Raw genomic sequence first — 19,941 nt, 5'->3', positions numbered from 1 at the left:
CCTGTTCTTGTCACACACCTGTCCTTACCTGTTCTTCAAACACACCTGTCCTTACTTGTTCTCACACACTGTCCTTACCTGTTCTTCTCACACACCTGTCTTTACCTTTTCTTCTCACACATCTGTCCTTACCTGTTCTCAAACACCTGTTCTTACCTGTTCTTCTCACACACCTGTCCTTACCTGTTTGCACACACCTGTCCTTACCTGTTCTCACACACCTGTTCTTACCTGTTCTTCTCACACACCTGTCCTTACCTGTTTGCACACACCTGTCCTTACCTGTTCTCACACACCTGTTCTTACCTGTTCTTCTCACACACCTGTCCTTACCTGTTTGCACACACCTGTCCTTACCTGTTCTTCTCACACACCTGTCCTTACCTGTTTGCACACACCTGTCCTTACCTGTTCTTCTCACACACCTGTCCTTACCTGTTCTTCTCACACACTGTCCTTACCTGTTCTTGTCACACACCTGTCCTTACCTGTTCTGACACACCTGTCCTTACTTGTTCTGACACACCTGTCCTTACCTGTTCTTCTCACACACCTGTCATTACCTGTTCTTCTCACACACCTGTCCTTACCTGTTCTTCTCACACACCTGTCCTTACCTGTTCTTCTCACACACCTGTCTTTACCTGTTCTTCTCACACACCTGTCCTTACCTGTTCTCACACACTGTCCTTACCTGTTCTTCTAACACACCTGTCCTTACCTGTTCTTCTCACACACCTGTCTTTACCTGTTCTTCTCACACACCTGTCCTTACCTGTTCTCACACACCTGTCCTTACCTGTTCTTCTCACACACCTGTCCTTACCTGTTCTTCTCACACACCTGTCCTTGTTCTCACACACTGTCCTTACCTGTTCTTCTCACACACCTGTCCTTACCTGTTCTTCTCACACACCTGTCCTTACCTGTTCTTCTCACACACCTGTCCTTACCTGTTCTTCTCACACACCTGTCCTTACCTGTTCTGACACACCTGTCCTTACCTGTTCTTCTCACACACCTGTCCTTACCTGTTCTTCTCACACACCTGTACTTACCTGTTCTTCAAACACACCTGCCCTTACCTGTTCTTCTCACACACCTGTCCTTACCTGTTCTTCTCACACACCTGTCCTTACCTGTTCTCACACACCTGTACTTACCACTTCTCACACACTGTCCTTACCTGTTCTTGTCACACACCTGTCCTTACCTGTTCTTCTCACACACCTGTCCTTACCTGTTCTTCAAACACACCTGTCCTTACCTGTTCTCACACACCTGTCCTTACCTGTTCTTCTCACACACCTGTCTTTACCTTTTCTTCTCACACATCTGTCCTTACCTGTTCTCACACACCTGTCCTTACCTGTTCTTCTCACACACCTGTCCTTACCTGTTTGCACACACCTGTCCTTACCTGTTCTCACACACCTGTTCTTACCTGTTCTTCTCACACACCTGTCCTTACCTGTTTGCACACACCTGTCCTTACCTGTTCTCACACACCTGTTCTTACCTGTTCTTCTCACACACCTGTCCTTACCTGTTTGCACACACCTGTCCTTACCTGTTCTTCTCACACATCTGTCCTTACCTGTTCTTGTCACACACCTGTCCTTACCTGTTCTGACACACCTGTCCTTACCTGTTCTTGTCACACACCTGTCTTTACCTGTTCTAAAACACCTATCATTACTTGTTCTTCTCACATATTTGTTTTTTCTCACACACCTGTCCGTACCTGTTCTTCTCACATATATCTGTTCGTTCTTCACACACGCATGTCCTTACCTGTTCTCACGTATCTGTCCTTTCCTGTGCCTCTCACATACCTGCCCAGCCTTACCTGTTCTTCTTAACAGCCACTACATAGTGTTGGATGTGCAAAAGAATGGCAGTGCGTAGTGTTATAGTGTGCAATGTGCTGTTTGGCTTTGTAGAGTCAGAGAGCTGCTGAGCTTGCCGCGTGATGTTCTAGTGCAAGTTCTTGATCGTGCCAGAGACAGGTGGGTCACTGTGTGCTCTGTGTGTGTGTGTGTGTGTGTGTGTGTGTGTGTGTGTGTGTGTGTGTGTGAGCAAGAGAGAGAGAGAGAGAGAGAGAGATGTATGCATGAGTGATTGTGTGTGAGAGAGAGAGAGAGTGTGTGTGTATGTATGTGAGGGGTGTGTGTTAGTGTGTTTGTGTGTGTGTTTGTTTGTGTGTGTGTGTGTGTGTGTGTGTATGCATTTGTGTGTATGTGTGTGAGACACAGAGAGAGACAGAGAAAATATGTGAGATCATGTGAGAGAGAGAGAGAGAGAGAGAGTGGTGTGTGAGTGTTGTGTGTGTGTGAGAGAGAGAGAGTGTGTGTGTGTTTATGTTTGTGTGCATGAGAGAGTGATTGTGTATGCATGGCTGTGTTTGTGTGTTGAGGATTGAAAGAAAAAATGCTTGTGTCAGTGAGTGGATCTGAGGTTGGTTTATAAAACATGTTCCATTGTGCAATCAGAAACAAAATCTTGAATGCTTTTTAACGTTAGTTTTTCATTTCTGACACTTAGATCTAGTATTGCCCATTAATATTTTTGTGCTTTGTTGGTTTTTTGGTTGTTGTTGTTTTTTTTGTTCCTGATTTAGTCATGTCTTTTTTTTTTTTAATTTGTTTTTGTTGTTATTCTTATGAATGAGATTGTTTGTTGCTCCATATGTAGATGATTCACTGACGGGTGTGTTTGTGTGTGTGTGTCTGTGGGTTGGGGGGTGGGGGGGTAGTGGAGGAAGTATGTGAGTGATGTTACACTATTTTCTTTATTTTCATTTTCTTTGTTTTTTTATTTCTTCTCCTTTTTATATATATATAATGAATTTGTATCTTTTTGTTTCTTCTTACATTCCCTTGTCTTATTCTTACCACATGTACTGTTACATGCACTTAGACCTTCAGGGTGTTATATATATATATATATATATATATATATATATATATATATATATATATATATATATGTATGTCTATTGTCTCTTGTTCCTTGCTTTCATTTTGAAAAAAAAAAAATCAAATTCAAGATATTACCCTGCGACTTCTTTTTTTTTCCTCTATCAGAATTAAAAATGTATGTACGCATGTCTGTAATAATGTAAAATTTGAATTAAATCATTTTAGTTATCATCATCACTTTCGTTTTATGTCATTCATTGCTTATTGTATGATTATCATCAAAGTGACGCTGGCGCTAAGCAGCGATGACGTGATGTTACAGTGACTTTGTGTCGCGGGAGAAGATCCACGGCATCATCCAGGAGGTGCTGGACACCATTCAGGACACAGGTCGCGACCTCTCCCCTCCCCGCACAGGTGGGTGCTCAAGTGTGACCATCGTGAGTTGTGTTTCTTCTTCTTCTTTGTTCGTTCATGGGCTGCAAATCCCATGTTCACTCATTGGTATGATTATGTACACGAGTGGGCTTTTACGTGTACGACCGTTTTTACTATGCCATGTTGACAGCCATACTCCGTTTTCAGGGGTGTGCATGCTGGGTATGTTCTTGTTTCCATAACTCGCTGAACGCTGGCATGGATTACAGGATCTTTACCGTGCGTATTTGATCTTCTGCTTGCGTATACACACGAAGGAGGTTCAGGCACAAGCAGGTCTGCACATATGTTGACTTGGGAGATCGGAAAAATCTCCAGCCTTTACCCACCAGGCGCTGTTACTGAGATTCAAACCTGGGACCCTCGGATTGAAAGTACAACACTTTTAACCACTCAGGTGTTGTGCCCATCGAGTTGTCTTTGATAGTCTGTCAGACCATGACCGTCAGTCAGAACAGAAAAGCAGAGGAGGCAACTACTGTCCTCTCTATCTGGGCTACAATTTGGTTATAGTGGAGAGTGTCTTTTCCAAGTTTCGTCCCCGTCTCTCAGCCAAAGGGGGTTTAGGACAGTCGGCGTTGGGATGGTTTCTAAAGGCCAACTTGCCCCCACGAGGAGCCAGTGCAATTTTACCTCCAAGTTTTATAGTCGTAGTCCTTGACAAATGCCAGAGTTGTTGATGAATTCCCATCACAGTGGAGAAACCATTGATCACACAGCTCTAACTTTGGTGTTGCCCCAACTGTAAGCTTATGTTAGTCAGGTAAACTGTGTGTTGAGCCCAGAAGTATATTATGATGTCATTAAACACACTTCCTTAACATTCTTAAAATCACTTAGGGGTTTGTTTTTTTCTCTCTCTTTCTTTTCTGACAATTGAACTTCAAGATAAACTCCTGGAAATGTCTTTTTTGTCAGTTTTAAAAATTTATATGTTTTTTTTTTTTTCAAGATTCAGAATTTTACATGATCAGAAAAAAATATTTATAGTAAAGGAAAAATGTGATTTCTTTGAGGGGAAAAAGGAATGGAAAAATGAATGCTTTTGATATTCAATGGGTTTTTTTGTTTTTTTTTGTGGTTTGTTCGATGATGAATAATGAATGAATGATACAGATACGTATATAGCACCTATCTTTGGTCAGAGACCAAGTTGTAAGCACTTTACAAACACGAGGTCATTTGCACAGCAGGCTGCCTGCCAGGGTAGAGCCGACTGATGGCTGCCACTGGGCGCTCATCATTCTTTTCCTGTGTCATTCAGTCAGATCTCAGGCATGCATACATATACACTCAGACAGATTTTTAACATTTTATATATATGACCATTTTGTTTATTTACCCAGCTGTGTAGGCAGCCATACTATGTTTTCAGGTGTGTGCATGCTGCGTATGTTGTTGTTTCCATAACCCAATGAATGCCGACATGGATTGCAGGATCTTTAACATGCGTATTTGATATACACACAAAGATGGTTCAGGAACAAGCAGGTCTGCACATAATTATGTTGTCGAGGTGGGAGATTGGACAAAAATTCCACCCTTTACACACCAGAGGCCATCACTGAGATTTGGCACCAGGGCCCTCAGATTGAAAGTCCAATGCTTTAACCACTCAGCTATTACGCCTGTCGAATGCTTTTAATATTCTATGAGTTTCGGGGTTTTAAAAAATTTTCTTTGGGGGAAAAAGGAATGGAAAAATGAATGCTTTTGACATTCTATGAGGTTGTTTCTTTTTATATTGTTCGTTCAACAGGTGAAATAGCCGAGTGGTTAAAGTGTTCGACTTTCAATCTAAGGGTCCCGGATTTGAATCTCGATAACGGGGCCTGGTGGGTAAATGTGGAGATTTTTCCAGTCTCCTAGGTCAACTTATGTGCAGACCTGCTTGTGCCTGAACCCCCTTCAAGTTCGGTGGGTTACAGAAACAAAGAACATACCCAGCATGCACACCCCCGAAAACGGAGAATGGCTGCCAACATGGTGGGGTAAAAACGGTCATACACATAAAAGCCCACTCGTGCACATACAAGTGAACATGGAGAGTTGCAGCCCATGAACGAAGAAAGAAGTAGAAGATATTGTTCGTTTATTTGCTATTGTTGTGATTTCAATGACTACACTCTCCCCTCCCTGTCCTGCCCCCGGGGACCCCGGGCCCCACCCCACAGGCACGCTGCACACGGGGGACGTGCTGCTCCAGCAGAAGGCCCCCCTGCACCATCACAAGCGGCAGCGCCACCTGCGGGAGTGGCCCACGCTGCCCACCGCGCCCGTCTTCCAGCTGGATGGAGAGGACAAGGCCAGCACTGTGGACACCGCCCGCCTGACCCATGATGCCGACTCCACCAAAGACCGTTACCTCCCCTTGCCGCCAGGAGGCAGCTCCCGCACTGAGTTTGCCAAGGACAAGAAGCCCTTGCCGTCCATCTCGGGAGGTGGGCAAAACAGAGTTGTAGCGGCATGTATTTATGTATTCATATATTTATTTGTTTATTTGCTTATTTATTTATCTGCTCACTTGTTTACACTGTTATTTGTTTATATAGTCTTTTAATGTTATTTGTTAATTGATTTGTTATTTATTGATTCACTTATACAGACAGATATGCTTATATATTTACATCTTTTGTTCACTGATTTTTTTCATTCTGTCATTCACTTATCTGTTGATTTATTCATTTATCTATTGAATTGTTTAATCATACATTGATTAATTTATCAATTCATATATGTATCTATTCAGTCATTTACTTATTCAGCCAGTTATTCATTCATTCATTCTTTTCTTTTTTGCCGAGAGGCCTAAGCATGTTGGGTTACACTGCTGGTCAGGCATCTGGTATAGCAGATGTGGTGTAGCGTATATGGATTTGTCCAAACGCAGTGACACCCCCTCGAGGAACTTGACTGAAGTGAACTCATTCCTTTCCTCACTGATTGATTGATTGATCCCCTCACTACGACAGATGAGGTGGGGAGTTCCGCGGAGGGCCGCAGGATAGGGGGAGCAGCCAAGGAGAGGAGGAAGATTCCGTCCATCTCCCTGGGGCTGCCAGAGCTTCCCAGCGGCCTGCGACACACTCGTGCCTTCGTCTACAACAGCAAGCATCGACCCGACTTCAGTCTGGGTACGCCGTGTCGTTTGTTGCCCTGGCTCATCTTTCGGCTTGGGGGGTTTTGGTTTGGTTTGGTTGTTGTTGTGTTGGTGGTTGTGTTGTAATGTGATGTGTTTATGTTGTGTTGAGCGGATGCTTCCCTCTTTGGTGTTGTGTGTCTCTGTCCTCTGCTATTATTATTACTACTACCCCTTTTTTATATATTATGATTATTATTTATTTATTTATTTACTTATTTATGTACGCTTATCTATTATTTATTCACCTTTTTTTTTCTTTCTTTTTTTTTCTCAAGGCCTGACTAAGCACGTTGGGTTACGCTGCTGGTCAGGCATCTGCTTGGCAGATGTGGTGTAGTGTATATGGATTTGTCAGAACGCTGTGACGCCTCCTTGAGCTACTGAAACTGAAACTGTGTTGAGCAAACAACACCCCCCACATCCTCCCCCACCCCCACCCCCCAAAAAAAAAAAAACACACCCCAAGACAGCAAAATTTTGAAAGAACAGTCATGGTGAAAAAGCACAAAATACAGTGGAGTGTTGGCTTACAGGTAACGTGTTCGCCTAGGAAGCAAGAGAATCTGACTGCACTGGTTCAAATCTCACAGTTGCCAGTATTTTCTCCACCTCCACTAGACCTTGAGTGGTGGTCATGATGCTGGTCATTCAGAAGAGATGATAATCCGAGGTCCTGTGTGCAGCATGCTAAAGAACCCACAGCAACAAAAGGGTTGTCCCTGGCAAAATTCTGTAGAAAAATCCACTTCAGTAGGAATACAAATGAAATTGCAGACAGAAAAAAAAGGGTGGTGCTCTCAGTGAAGGGACACACTCTCCCCATGGGAGAGCAGCCTGAATTTCTCACAGGGAAATCTGTTGTGTGACAAAAAGAGTAATGTAATACAGTACAACTACCTCCCCTTCTGAACTTGACCCTGGTGTCATTCTGGGCTGGGGTCATTTGTGGCTGGTCAAGCTTGAGAAACTGAAACTTGTTCAATTAACTGGCAGCAAAGATTTTTGATAAATGAAGAAAAATTATAAAAGCGATTTGACCTAGGTGTACAAACCTACAGGGGTACAAACAGACTGTGCTCACAGGGACACTGTGTTGTTGGGCAGTGCCCGTGCCCACACCCCCCGAGAGCTCACGGAGCGTGGGCAGCCTGGCATCAGACCATGGAACCACCATGCGGGTCAACATCCCTTCAGTGTCTGACCGTCCTGAGGCAGAGTACACGTACACGGGGAAGCCGGCTGTAGCGGAGGACAGGGTCACGGTCAGTCTGTCTGTCAGTGTCTGTCTATCTGTCTGTCAGTGTCAGTCTGTGGAGAATCATGGACTGATGACGGGCACAATAGCCAAGCGATCAATGCGTTGGACTTTCAATCTGAGGGTCCTGGGTTCAAATCTCTGTAACGGCGCCTAGTGGGTAGAGGGTGGAGATTTTTCCGATCTCCCAGGTCAACATTTGCAGACCTGCTTGTGCCTGAACCCTCTTCCTTTGTAAATGCACACAGAAGATCAAATACTCCAGTTAAAGATCCTGTAATCTGTGTCAGCATTCAGTGGGTTATGGAAACAAGAACATACCCAGCATGCACACCCACGAAAACACTGTATGGCTGCCAACATCGTGGGGTAAATCGGTCATGTACATAAAAGCCCACTGGTGTATATACAAGTGAACATGGGAATTTCAGTCCACGAATGTAGAAGGAAAATGGACTGATGATGATTAAATCTATCTGTAGAGAATCATGGACTGATGATGATTTAGTCTGTCTGTAGAGAATCATGGACTGATGATGATTCAATCTGTCTGTAGAGAACCATGGACTGATGATGATTCAGTCTGTCTGTCTGTAGAGAATCATGGACTGATGATGATTCAATCTGTCTGTCTGTAGAGAATCATGGACTGATGATGATTCAATCTGTCTGTAGAGAATCATGGACTGATGATGATTCAATCTGTCTGTAGAGAATCATGGACTGATGATAATTCAGTCTATCTGTCTGTAGAGAATCATGGACTGATGATGATTCAGTCTGTCTGTTGAGAATCATGGACTGATGATGATTCAGTCTGTCTGTAGAGAATCATGGAGTGATGATAAATCAGTCTGTCTGTCTGTAGAGAATCATGGACTGATGATGATTCAATCTGTCTATCTGTAGAGAATCATGGACTGATGATAATTCAGTCTGTCTATCTGTAGAGAATCATGGACTGATGATAATTCAGTCTGTCTATCTGCAGAGAATCATGGACTGATGATAATTCAGTCTGTCTGTAGAGAATCATGGACTGATGATAATTCAATCTGTCTGTAGAGAATCATGGACTGATGATGATTCAATCTGTCTGTAGAGAATCATGGACTGATGATGATTCAATCTGTCTGTAGAGAATCATGGACTGATGATGATTCAATCTATCTGTCTGTAGAGAATCATGGACTGATGATAATTCAGTCTGTCTGTAGAGAATCATGGACTGATGATAATTCAGTCTGTCTGTAGAGAATCATGGACTGATGATAATTCAGTCTGTCTGTAGAGAATCATGGACTGATGATGATTCAATCTGTCTATCTGCAGAGAATCATGGACTCATGATAATTCAATCTGTAGAGAATCATGGACTGATGATGATTCAATCTGTCTGTAGAGAATCATGGACTGATGATAATTCAATCTGTCTGTAGAGAATCATGGAGTGATGATAATTCAGTCTGTCTGTAGAGAATCATGGACTGATGATGATTCAGTCAATCTGTCTGCAGAGAATCATGGACTGATGATGATTCAGTCTGTCTGTAGAGAATCATGGAGTGATGATAAATCAGTCTGTCTGTCTGTAGAGAATCATGGACTGATGATGATTCAGCCTGTCTGTCTGTAGAGAATCATGGACTGATGATGATTCAGTCAATCTGTCTGTAGAGAATCATGGACTGATGATGATTCAATCTATCTGTAGAGAATCATGGACTGATGATGATTCAATCTGTCTGTCTGTAGAGAATCATGGACTGATGGTGATTCAATCTGTCTGTCTGTAGAGAATCATGGACTGATGATGATTCAATCTGTCTGTAGAGAATCATGGACTGATGATGATTCAATCTGTCTGTAGAGAATCATGGACTGATGATGATTTAGTCTGTCTGTAGAGAATCATGGACTGATGATGATTCAATCTGTCTGTCTGTAGAGAATAATGGATTGATGATGATTCAGTCTGTCTGTAGAGAATCATGGAGTGATGATAAATCAGTCTGTCTGTCTGTAGAGAATCATGGACTGATGATGATTCAATCTGTCTATCTGTAGAGAATCATGGACTGATGATAATTCAGTCTGTCTGTAGAGAATCATGGACTGATGATGATTCAATCTGTCTGTAGAGAATCATGGACTGATGATGATTCAATCTGTCTGTAGAGAATCATGGACTGATGATAATTCAGTCTGTCTGTAGAGAATCATGGACTGATGATGATTTAGTCTGTCTGTAGAGAATCATGGACTGATGATGATTCAATCTGTCTGTAGAGAATCATGGACTGATGATGATTCAATCTATCTGTAGAGAATCATGGACTGATGATAATTCAGTCTGTCTGTAGAGAATCATGGACTGATGATGATTTAGTCTGTCTGTAGAGAATCATGGACTGATGATGATTTAGTCTGTCTGTAGAGAATCATGGACTGATGATGATTCAATCTGTCTGTAGAGAATTATGGACAGATGATAATTCAGTCTGTCTGTAGAGAATCATGGACTGATGATGATTCAATCTGTCTGTAGAGAATCATGGACTGATGATGATTCACTCTGTCTGTAGAGAATCATGGACTGATGATGATTCAATCTATCTGTAGAGAATAATGGATTGATGATAATTCAGTCTGTCTGTAGAGAATCATGGACTGATGATGATTCAATCTATCTGTAGAGAATCATGGATTGATGATGATTCAATCTGTCTGTAGAGAATAATGGATTGATGATAATTCAGTCTGTCTGTAGAGAATCATGGATTGATGATGATTCAGTCTGTCTGTAGAGAATCATGGACTGATGATGATTTAGTCTGTCTGTAGAGAATCATGGACTGATGATGATTCACTCTGTCTGTCTGTAGAGAATAATGGATTGATGGTGATTCAATCTGTGTGTAGAGAATCATGGAGTGATGATAATTCAGTCTGTCTGTAGAGAATCATGGACTGATGATGATTCAATCTGTCTGTCTGTAGAGAATAATGGATTGATGGTGATTCAATCTGTATGTAGAGAATCATGGAGTGATGATAATTCAGTCTGTCTGTAGAGAATCATGGACTGATGATGATTTAGTCTGTCTGTAGAGAATCATGGACTGATGATGATTCAATCTGTCTGTAGAGAATCATGGACTGATGATGATTCAATCTATCTGTCTGTAGAGAATCATGGACTGATGATAATTCAGTCTGTCTGTAGAGAATCATGGACTGATGATAATTCAATCTGTCTGTAGAGAATCATGGACTGATGATGATTCAATCTGTCTGTAGAGAATCATGGACTGATGATGATTCAATCTGTCTGTAGAGAATCATGGAGTGATGATAATTCAATCTGTCTGTAGAGAATCATTGACTGATGATAATTCAGTCTGTCTGTAGAGAATCATGGAGTGATGATAATTCAGTCTGTCTATCTGTAGAGAATCATGGACTCATGATAATTCAATCTGTAGAGAATCATGGACTGATGATGATTCAATCTGTCTGTAGAGAATCATGGACTGATGATAATTCAATCTGTCTGTAGAGAATCATGGAGTGATGATAATTCAGTCTGTCTGTAGAGAATCATGGACTGATGATGATTCAGTCAATCTGTCTGCAGAGAATCATGGACTGATGATGATTCAGTCTGTCTGTAGAGAATCATGGAGTGATGATAAATCAGTCTGTCTGTCTGTAGAGAATCATGGACTGATGATGATTCAGCCTGTCTGTCTGTAGAGAATCATGAACTGATGATGATTCAGTCAATCTGTCTGTAGAGAATCATGGACTGATGATGATTCAATCTATCTGTAGAGAATCATGGACTGATGATGATTCAATCTGTCTGTCTGTAGAGAATCATGGACTGATGGTGATTCAATCTGTCTGTCTGTAGAGAATCATGGACTGATGATGATTCAATCTGTCTGTAGAGAATCATGGACTGATGATGATTCAATCTGTCTGTAGAGAATCATGGACTGATGATGATTTAGTCTGTCTGTAGAGAATCATGGACTGATGATGATTCAATCTGTCTGTCTGTAGAGAATAATGGATTGATGATGATTCAGTCTGTCTGTAGAGAATCATGGAGTGATGATAAATCAGTCTGTCTGTCTGTAGAGAATCATGGACTGATGATGATTCAATCTGTCTATCTGTAGAGAATCATGGACTGATGATAATTCAGTCTGTCTGTAGAGAATCATGGACTGATGATGATTCAATCTGTCTGTAGAGAATCATGGACTGATGATGATTCAATCTGTCTGTAGAGAATCATGGACTGATGATAATTCAGTCTGTCTGTAGAGAATCATGGACTGATGATGATTTAGTCTGTCTGTAGAGAATCATGGACTGATGATGATTCAATCTGTCTGTAGAGAATCATGGACTGATGATGATTCAATCTATCTGTAGAGAATCATGGACTGATGATAATTCAGTCTGTCTGTAGAGAATCATGGACTGATGATGATTTAGTCTGTCTGTAGAGAATCATGGACTGATGATGATTTAGTCTGTCTGTAGAGAATCATGGACTGATGATGATTCAATCTGTCTGTAGAGAATTATGGACAGATGATAATTCAGTCTGTCTGTAGAGAATCATGGACTGATGATGATTCAATCTGTCTGTAGAGAATCATGGACTGATGATGATTCACTCTGTCTGTAGAGAATCATGGACTGATGATGATTCAATCTATCTGTAGAGAATAATGGATTGATGATAATTCAGTCTGTCTGTAGAGAATCATGGACTGATGATGATTCAATCTATCTGTAGAGAATCATGGATTGATGATGATTCAATCTGTCTGTAGAGAATAATGGATTGATGATAATTCAGTCTGTCTGTAGAGAATCATGGATTGATGATGATTCAGTCTGTCTGTAGAGAATCATGGACTGATGATGATTTAGTCTGTCTGTAGAGAATCATGGACTGATGATGATTCACTCTGTCTGTCTGTAGAGAATAATGGATTGATGGTGATTCAATCTGTGTGTAGAGAATCATGGAGTGATGATAATTCAGTCTGTCTGTAGAGAATCATGGACTGATGATGATTCAATCTGTCTGTCTGTAGAGAATAATGGATTGATGGTGATTCAATCTGTGTGTAGAGAATCATGGAGTGATGATAATTCAGTCTGTCTGTAGAGAATCATGGACTGATGATGATTTAGTCTGTCTGTAGAGAATCATGGACTGATGATGATTCAATCTGTCTGTAGAGAATCATGGACTGATGATGATTCAATCTATCTGTCTGTAGAGAATCATGGACTGATGATAATTCAGTCTGTCTGTAGAGAATCATGGACTGATGATAATTCAATCTGTCTGTAGAGAATCATGGACTGATGATGATTCAATCTGTCTGTAGAGAATCATGGACTGATGATGATTCAATCTGTCTGTAGAGAATCATGGAGTGATGATAATTCAATCTGTCTGTAGAGAATCATTGACTGATGATAATTCAGTCTGTCTGTAGAGAATCATGGAGTGATGATAATTCAGTCTGTCTATCTGTAGAGAATCATGGACTGATGATGATTCAATCTGTCTATCTGCAGAGAATCATGGACTGATGATAATTCAATCTGTCTGTAGAGAATCATGGACTGATGATGATTCAATCTGTCTGTAGAGAATCATGGACTGATGATGATTCAATCTGTCTGTAGAGAATCATGGACTGATGATGATTCAATCTGTCTATAGAGAATCATGGACTGATGATGATTCAATCTGTCTGTAGAGAATCATGGACTGATGATAATTCAGTCTGTCTGTAGAGAATCATGGACTGATGATGATTCAATCTGTCTGTAGAGAATCATGGACTGATGATGATTCAATCTGTCTGTAGAGAATCATGGACTGATGATGATTCAATCTGTCTATCTGTAGAGAATCATGGACTGATGATAATTCAGTCTGTCTGTTGAGAAGCATGGAGTGATGATAATTCAGTCTGTCTGTCTGTAGAGAATCATGGACTGATGATGATTCAGTCTGTCTGTAGAGAATCATGGATTGATGATAATTCAGTCTGTCTGTCTGTAGAGAATCATGGACTGATGATAATTCAGTCTGTCATCTGCATGTATATTTGTGCTTGGGGGGGAGAAAGGGAGGGGGCATGTATTTTGTGCTGTTGTTGTTGGTTTTTGTTGTTGCTGTTGTTTTTTCTTTGCTTGCAAGGACATTTTCCTGATTTAATGAGGACCTACTAAAGTCTGAAGTGTGTGTGTGTGTGTGTGTGTGTGTGTGTGTGTGTGTGTGACAACAATAACAGCAGGAGCAGGGTGAGGAGGAGGATGACCGGGCGCTGCATGGAGTCTCCCCCACCCTCTCCACCCACGTGCCCAAGGCCCCCGCCGGCACCCCCGCCACCTTCCACTCCCCGTCACGCCTCTTCCGCGACCTGACCGCCGCCTCCTCCGCCGGCATGCAGGCAGGGGGAGACCCAGCCCATCACCATCCCCACGGAGTGCCACCCTCCCGCGAGGTCACCATGTCACCTGGCCACAAGATCTGCGTTCCTGGGGCCACCTTCGCTGAGCAGGCACCCTCCTCGCCTGACGAGTCTGGTGAGTGGTGTGGGTGTCATCTACTGTGCCTGTGGTCAGTTTGACAAATTCGTTTACAGGCTTTTTCTTCTTCTTCTTTTTTTTTTTTTTTTTTTTTAACCCTTTCACTACCATAGGTGACTTTAGTTGACCAGACAGTGCACCGCCATAGGCGACTTTAGTTGACTAGACAGTGCACCGCCATAGGTGATGTTATTTGACTAGACAGTGCACCACCATACGCAACCCTAGTTTACTAGACAGTGCACCGCCAATAGGCAACTTTAGTTGACTAGACAGTGCACCGCCACAAGCGACTTTTGTTGACTAGACAGTGCACCGCCACAGGCGACTTTAGTTGACTAGACAGTGCCCCGCCAATAGGCGACTTTAGTTGACTAGACAGTGCACCGCCATAGGCGACTTTATTTGACTAGACAGTGCACCACCATAGGCAACTCTAGTTGACTAGACAGTGCACCACCATAGGCAACTCTAGTTGACTAGACAGTGCACCGCCAACAGGCAACTTTAGTTGACTAGACAGTGCACCGCCACAAGCGACTTTTGTTGACTAGACAGTGCACCGCCACAGGCGACTTTAGTTGACTAGACAGTGCACCGCCAATAGGCGACTGTAGTTGACTAGACAGTGCACCAATAGGTGACTTTAGTTGACTAGACAGTGCACCGACAATATGCGACTTTAGTTGACTTGACAGTGCACCGCCAATAGGCAACTTTAGTTGACTAGACAGTGCACCAATAGACGACTTTAGTTGACTAGACAGTGCCCCGCCATAGGCGACTTTAGTTGACTAGACAGTGCACCAATAGGCGACTTTAGTTGAGAAGACAGTGCCCCACCATAGGTGACTTGTTGACTAGACAGTGCAACGCCACAGGCGACTTTTGTTGACTAGACAGTGCACCGCCAATTGGGGACTTTAGTTGACTAGACAGTGCACCGCCACAGTTGGCTTTAGTTGACCAGACAGTGCACCGCCGTAGGCAACTTTAGTTGACTAGACAGTGCACCGCCAATTGGGGACTTTAGTTGACTAGACAGTGCACCGCCACAGTTGGCTTTAGTTGACCAGACAGTGCACCGCCAGTTGGTGACTTTAGCTGACTAGACAGTGCACCGCCACAGTTGGCTTTAGTTGACTAGACAGTGCACCGCCGTAGGCAACTTTAGTTGACTAGACAGTGCACCGCCACAGGCGACTTTTGTTGACTAGACAGTGTATCGCCAGTTGGTGATTTTAGCTGACCAGACAGTGCACTGCCACAGGTGACTTAAGTTGACTAGAGAGTGCACCGCTGTAGGCGACTTTTGTTGACTAGACAGTGCGCCACCACAGGTGAGTTTTGTTGAATAGACAGTGCACCGCCAAGTGGTGACTTTAGTTAACTAGACAGTGCACTGCCAATTTGCGACTTTGGTTGACTAGACAGTGCTTCGCCAATTGGCAACTTTAGTTGACTAGACAGTGCACCACCACAGGTGACTTTCGTTGACTAGACAGTGCACCGCCAATAGGCGACTTTAGTTGACTAGACAGTGCCCCGCCATAGGCGACTTTAGTTGACTAGACAATGCACTGACAATATGCGACTTTAGTTGACTTGACAGTGCCCCGCCATAGGCGACTTTTGTTGACTAGACAGTGCACTGCCAATAGGCAGTCGACTTTTATTGACTAGGCAATGCACCACCAATATGCGATTTTAGTTGATTAGACAGTGCACCGCCGGTAGGCTACTTTAGTTGACTAGACAGTGCACCGCCACAGGCGACTTTTGTTAACTAGACAGTGCACCGCCATAGGCGACTTTAGTTGACTAGATAGTGCACTGCCAATATGCGACATTAGTTGACTAGACAGTGCACCGCCATAGGCGACTTAAGTTGACTAGACAGTGCACCACCAATAGGCGACTTTGGATGACTAGACAGTGCACCGACAATATGCGACTTTAGTTGACTAGACAGTGCACCACCACAGGTGGCTTTAGTTGACTAGACAGTGCACCGCCACAGGCGGCTTTAGTTGACTAGACAGTGCACCGCCACAGGCAACTTTAGTTGACTAGACAGTGCACAGCCACAGGCAACTTTAGTTGACTAGACAGTGCACCGCCACAGGCAACTTTAGTTGACTAGACAGTGCACCACCACAGGCAACTTTAGTTGACTAGACAGTGCACCGCCACAGGCAACTTTAGTTGACTAGACAGTGCACCACCACAGGCAACTTTAGTTGACTCGACAGTGCACCGCCACAGGCAACTTTAGTTGACTAGACAGTGCACCACCACAGGCAACTTTAGTTGACTAGACAGTGCACCGCCACAGGCAACTTTAGTTGACTAGACAGTGCACCACCACAGGCAACTTTAGTTGACTAGACAGTGCACAGCCACAGGCAACTTTAGTTGACTAGACAGTGCACAGCCACAGGCAACTTTAGTTGACTAGACAGTGCACCACCACAGGCAACTTTAGTTGACTAGACAGTGCACCGCCACAGGCAACTTTAGTTGACTAGACAGTGCACCACCACAGGCAACTTTAGTTGACAAGACAGTGCACAGCCACAGGCAACTTTAGTTGACCAGACAGTGCACAGCCAATTGGGGACTTCAGTTGACTAGACAGTGCACCACTACAGGCGAGTTTTGTTGACTAGACAGTGCTCTGCCAATAGGTGACTTTAGTTGACTAGACAGTGCACCGCTAACAGGCGATTTCAGTCGACATCAAGGGTCATGTTAACCAGACCATTTTCCACACAAAGCTTGACAGCTGGATCCAGTTTCCCTGCCAACAGAACAATGACTAAACCTTTGCTCCCTGACCCAGTTTGAAGTGAACAAGTCCATTGTGCTGTTTTGACCTGGACTGAAGCCTGTGACTGAGAGCATTGTATCTTAGAATATTTGGCACAGGGGAGTGGGTTTGTGTTTTTTTTCCACACAGAAACTCGTCGGTGAAAGAGTTAACAAATTAATTTCCAGGCATTTTTTTTTCTTCTCTTTTTCTTTTATTTCATTCTCAGATGTGGCATAGCGTGTTTTTTTTATACATGGGATCGGTCCACACACTTTATACAGCCTCATTGGTACGGAAACTAGACTGGCGTTGGCACTGGTCTTTTTCAGCTCTGAGCACCATCAAGGAGACAGGGCGGGAGCAGGTGGGGCCCAGTCCCTCGCAGTCAGCACAGCAGCAGCAGCAGCAAAAGCACTCGGCCGGAAGAGTGCCGAGCTCAGAGGCCGCCGCAGTGCGGCCACAGGGCGAGGGGGGCCGAGCTGAGGTCACCTCTCCAGAGGACTGGCCGCAGGTGACGGAGCCCACCCTGGACATGGTGCCAGGCATCATGGGATCTCGCTCCGACACCATCTTCCTGACAGAGCACGGGCCCTCCTCTGCCTCCTCCCTGCACCGGGGTCGCCCCGATCTCAACAGCCGGGGCTCGGAGCGCATCAGCAACAACAGCAGCAACAGCCTGGCCCGCCGGATCCTGGACGAGGGGGGCAAAGGGGAGTCCCCCGCCCCACCCCCTCCCTCCCCAGAGCCCAAGGAGTTTGGCGGGGACAAATCAGCGGGGGGAGGGACGCCCCCCAATCCCCACCACCACCACCAGCAGCGCGGCGGCAAGGCAGAGAACAGGTCTCGGGAGTCCAATGCCATGGAGCCACTGCTGGAGCAGAGTGAGTCTGAAGGGTCCACCAGCCCCGAGAAGCGCAGCCAGGCAGGGGGGGACAAGGGCAGGCAGGAGAAGGGAAGACCCTCCACCCAGGGCCAATCCGTGGAGCCCGTCATTCAGGAGGAGGTGGTGGTGGTGGTTGGGGGTGGCCCCCCTTCCCCCTCCTCCTCCCTCTCTCCCGGCCACCACCACCCCTCCGCTGACCCCCACCTTGACCCGGTCTCCAAGGTGACGGTGTGTCACGTGGCCCCGCGGCCATCGGCCAGCCGGGAGAAGCTGCAGCAGACCTTCCTGAACGTGGACATCCCCGCTGAGGACATGAGCAGCCTGCATGCCGAGCAGGGCTCCTCCCCCCTTGATGACATCACCCCTACCCCCTCCGCCTCCCCCGCCAAGCTGTCCACGCCCAAGAGCTCCGCTGGGCCCGGCTCCCCCACCAGGAAGTCGGCGGGGTCTGGCCCCAGGAAGGGGAAGGGGGCCAGGAAGAGCGGAGGGCAGGGGAAGGGGCGCAGGTTTAGTGGGGACGGGAGGGCTGCTGGCGAATCCGAGCAGCCAGTCTGATTCCTGTTTTTTTAACTGGTTGGGCTGCTGAGTTTTCTGTCTGTCTGTCCGTCTGTCTGTCTGTGCTTTTATCCTTTTCTGGGTGGTTTTTTGTGTGTGTGTGAAAAAGCATTTTGCCTTCTCAGTTATCAAAAAAAAAATTTTTTTTAAACTTTAAGCTTCTGTTCCATAAAAGACAGTTATTGCTCCTGTGTAGGGTCTGCTGTTGTATCTGGGAAGTTTGTTCCTTGTCTGAAAGGACATTTGTCGGTCTGTTTATAAATGAGTGATGCTCTCTCTCTCTCTCTTATATATATATAAGAATTTGGCTTCTGACAGACAAAAATCTTTGACTGCTCACTTCAATAATTTAAGTCTTCCGGTTCCATGTTAAGATTAGTTTTGTCCGACACGAGCATCTTCAACCGTTAGGTGAGGAGGTTTCTGGAAACAGCATTACTTTTTGTGTGTGCCCTCTGCACTGCTGAGCCCCTTGAACTGTTGAGCCTTGGTGAAACGAGGTCAGTGTGGCATGCGTCTGAAGTGCAGTCTTCTTCTTCTTCTTCTGCGTTCCCCGTGATCATGGTCTCAGACTTGCAGTCCTATGCTGGAAATGAAGGTGGTGGTCTTGATGAGGTCTTCTTTGGTGCCCCAGAGCTTTTCTGCCAGTGTGGCTCCATAGGGCCACTGCTGCGTCCGTGCATCTTGATACAGGGAGCAGGACTGCAGGATGTGCTCCGGGGTTTGTGGGCCTGTCTTACACGGGCAGTCAGGAGTGTGTGACAGCTTCATTCGGTACATGTGGTCTCACAGGCGGCAGTGCCCCGTGCGTAGTCGGAATATGATTGTCTGTGAAGTGCAGTGACTGCTGTCTAAGCGCTTTCTCAATGGCGTCATTGGTTCTGCTGAACAAAAGTAAAAAAAATTGCTCCCAAGAGGGAGAAGTCCGGATATAGAGGATTGTCACTGACGTCCTGACCTGTGAGCTCCGTTTTATCTCTATCAGGTGAGGTGACAGCTTTCAATTGATGTCCTGACCAGTAAGCTGCCATTTGACCTCTGTCAGGTGAGGTGACAGATTTCAACTGACGTCCTGACCAGTAAGCTGCCATTTGACCTCTGTCAATGTGAGGTGACAGCTTTCAACTGACGTCCTGACCAGTAAGCTGCCATTTGACCTCTGTCAATGTGAGGTGACAGCTTTCAACTGATGTCCTGACCTGTAAGCTCTCATTTGACCTCGTCAGGTCAGACAACAGCTTTCAACTGATGTCCTGACCTGTAAGCTCCCATTTGACCTCTTGTCAGGTGATATGACAG

At 44.6% G+C, this 19,941-nt stretch overlaps 1 protein-coding gene across 7 annotated transcripts in view; it reads left to right on the top strand.

The window, feature by feature from the left end:
- The window catches only part of LOC143289868 (uncharacterized), a 41,761-nt gene extending 23,119 nt beyond the window's left edge, over nt 1-18,642 (top strand). For 4 of the 7 annotated variants that reach the window (XM_076599075.1, XM_076599072.1, XM_076599074.1 and 1 more), the window contains 6 exons: nt 3,244-3,338; nt 5,534-5,800; nt 6,332-6,493; nt 7,606-7,763; nt 14,095-14,389; nt 17,534-18,642. In XM_076599075.1, the coding sequence (XP_076455190.1) occupies nt 3,244-3,338; nt 5,534-5,800; nt 6,332-6,493; nt 7,606-7,763; nt 14,095-14,389; nt 17,534-18,642 (2,086 nt within the window). Of the gene's footprint in view, nt 1-1,943; nt 2,010-3,243; nt 3,339-5,533; nt 5,801-6,331; nt 6,494-7,605; nt 7,764-14,094; nt 14,390-17,533 lie in introns of all 7 variants that reach the window. The other 3 variants (XM_076599071.1, XM_076599069.1, XM_076599068.1) reach the window with 1 other exon arrangement.
- Nucleotides 18,643-19,941: the final 1,299 nt, after the last annotated feature.

Source organism: Babylonia areolata, chromosome 14 (genome assembly GCF_041734735.1).
Source record: "Babylonia areolata isolate BAREFJ2019XMU chromosome 14, ASM4173473v1, whole genome shotgun sequence".
In the NCBI taxonomy this organism is placed as follows: Eukaryota; Metazoa; Mollusca; class Gastropoda; order Neogastropoda; family Buccinidae; genus Babylonia; species Babylonia areolata.
This window is presented reverse-complemented; position numbering and strand designations above follow the sequence as displayed.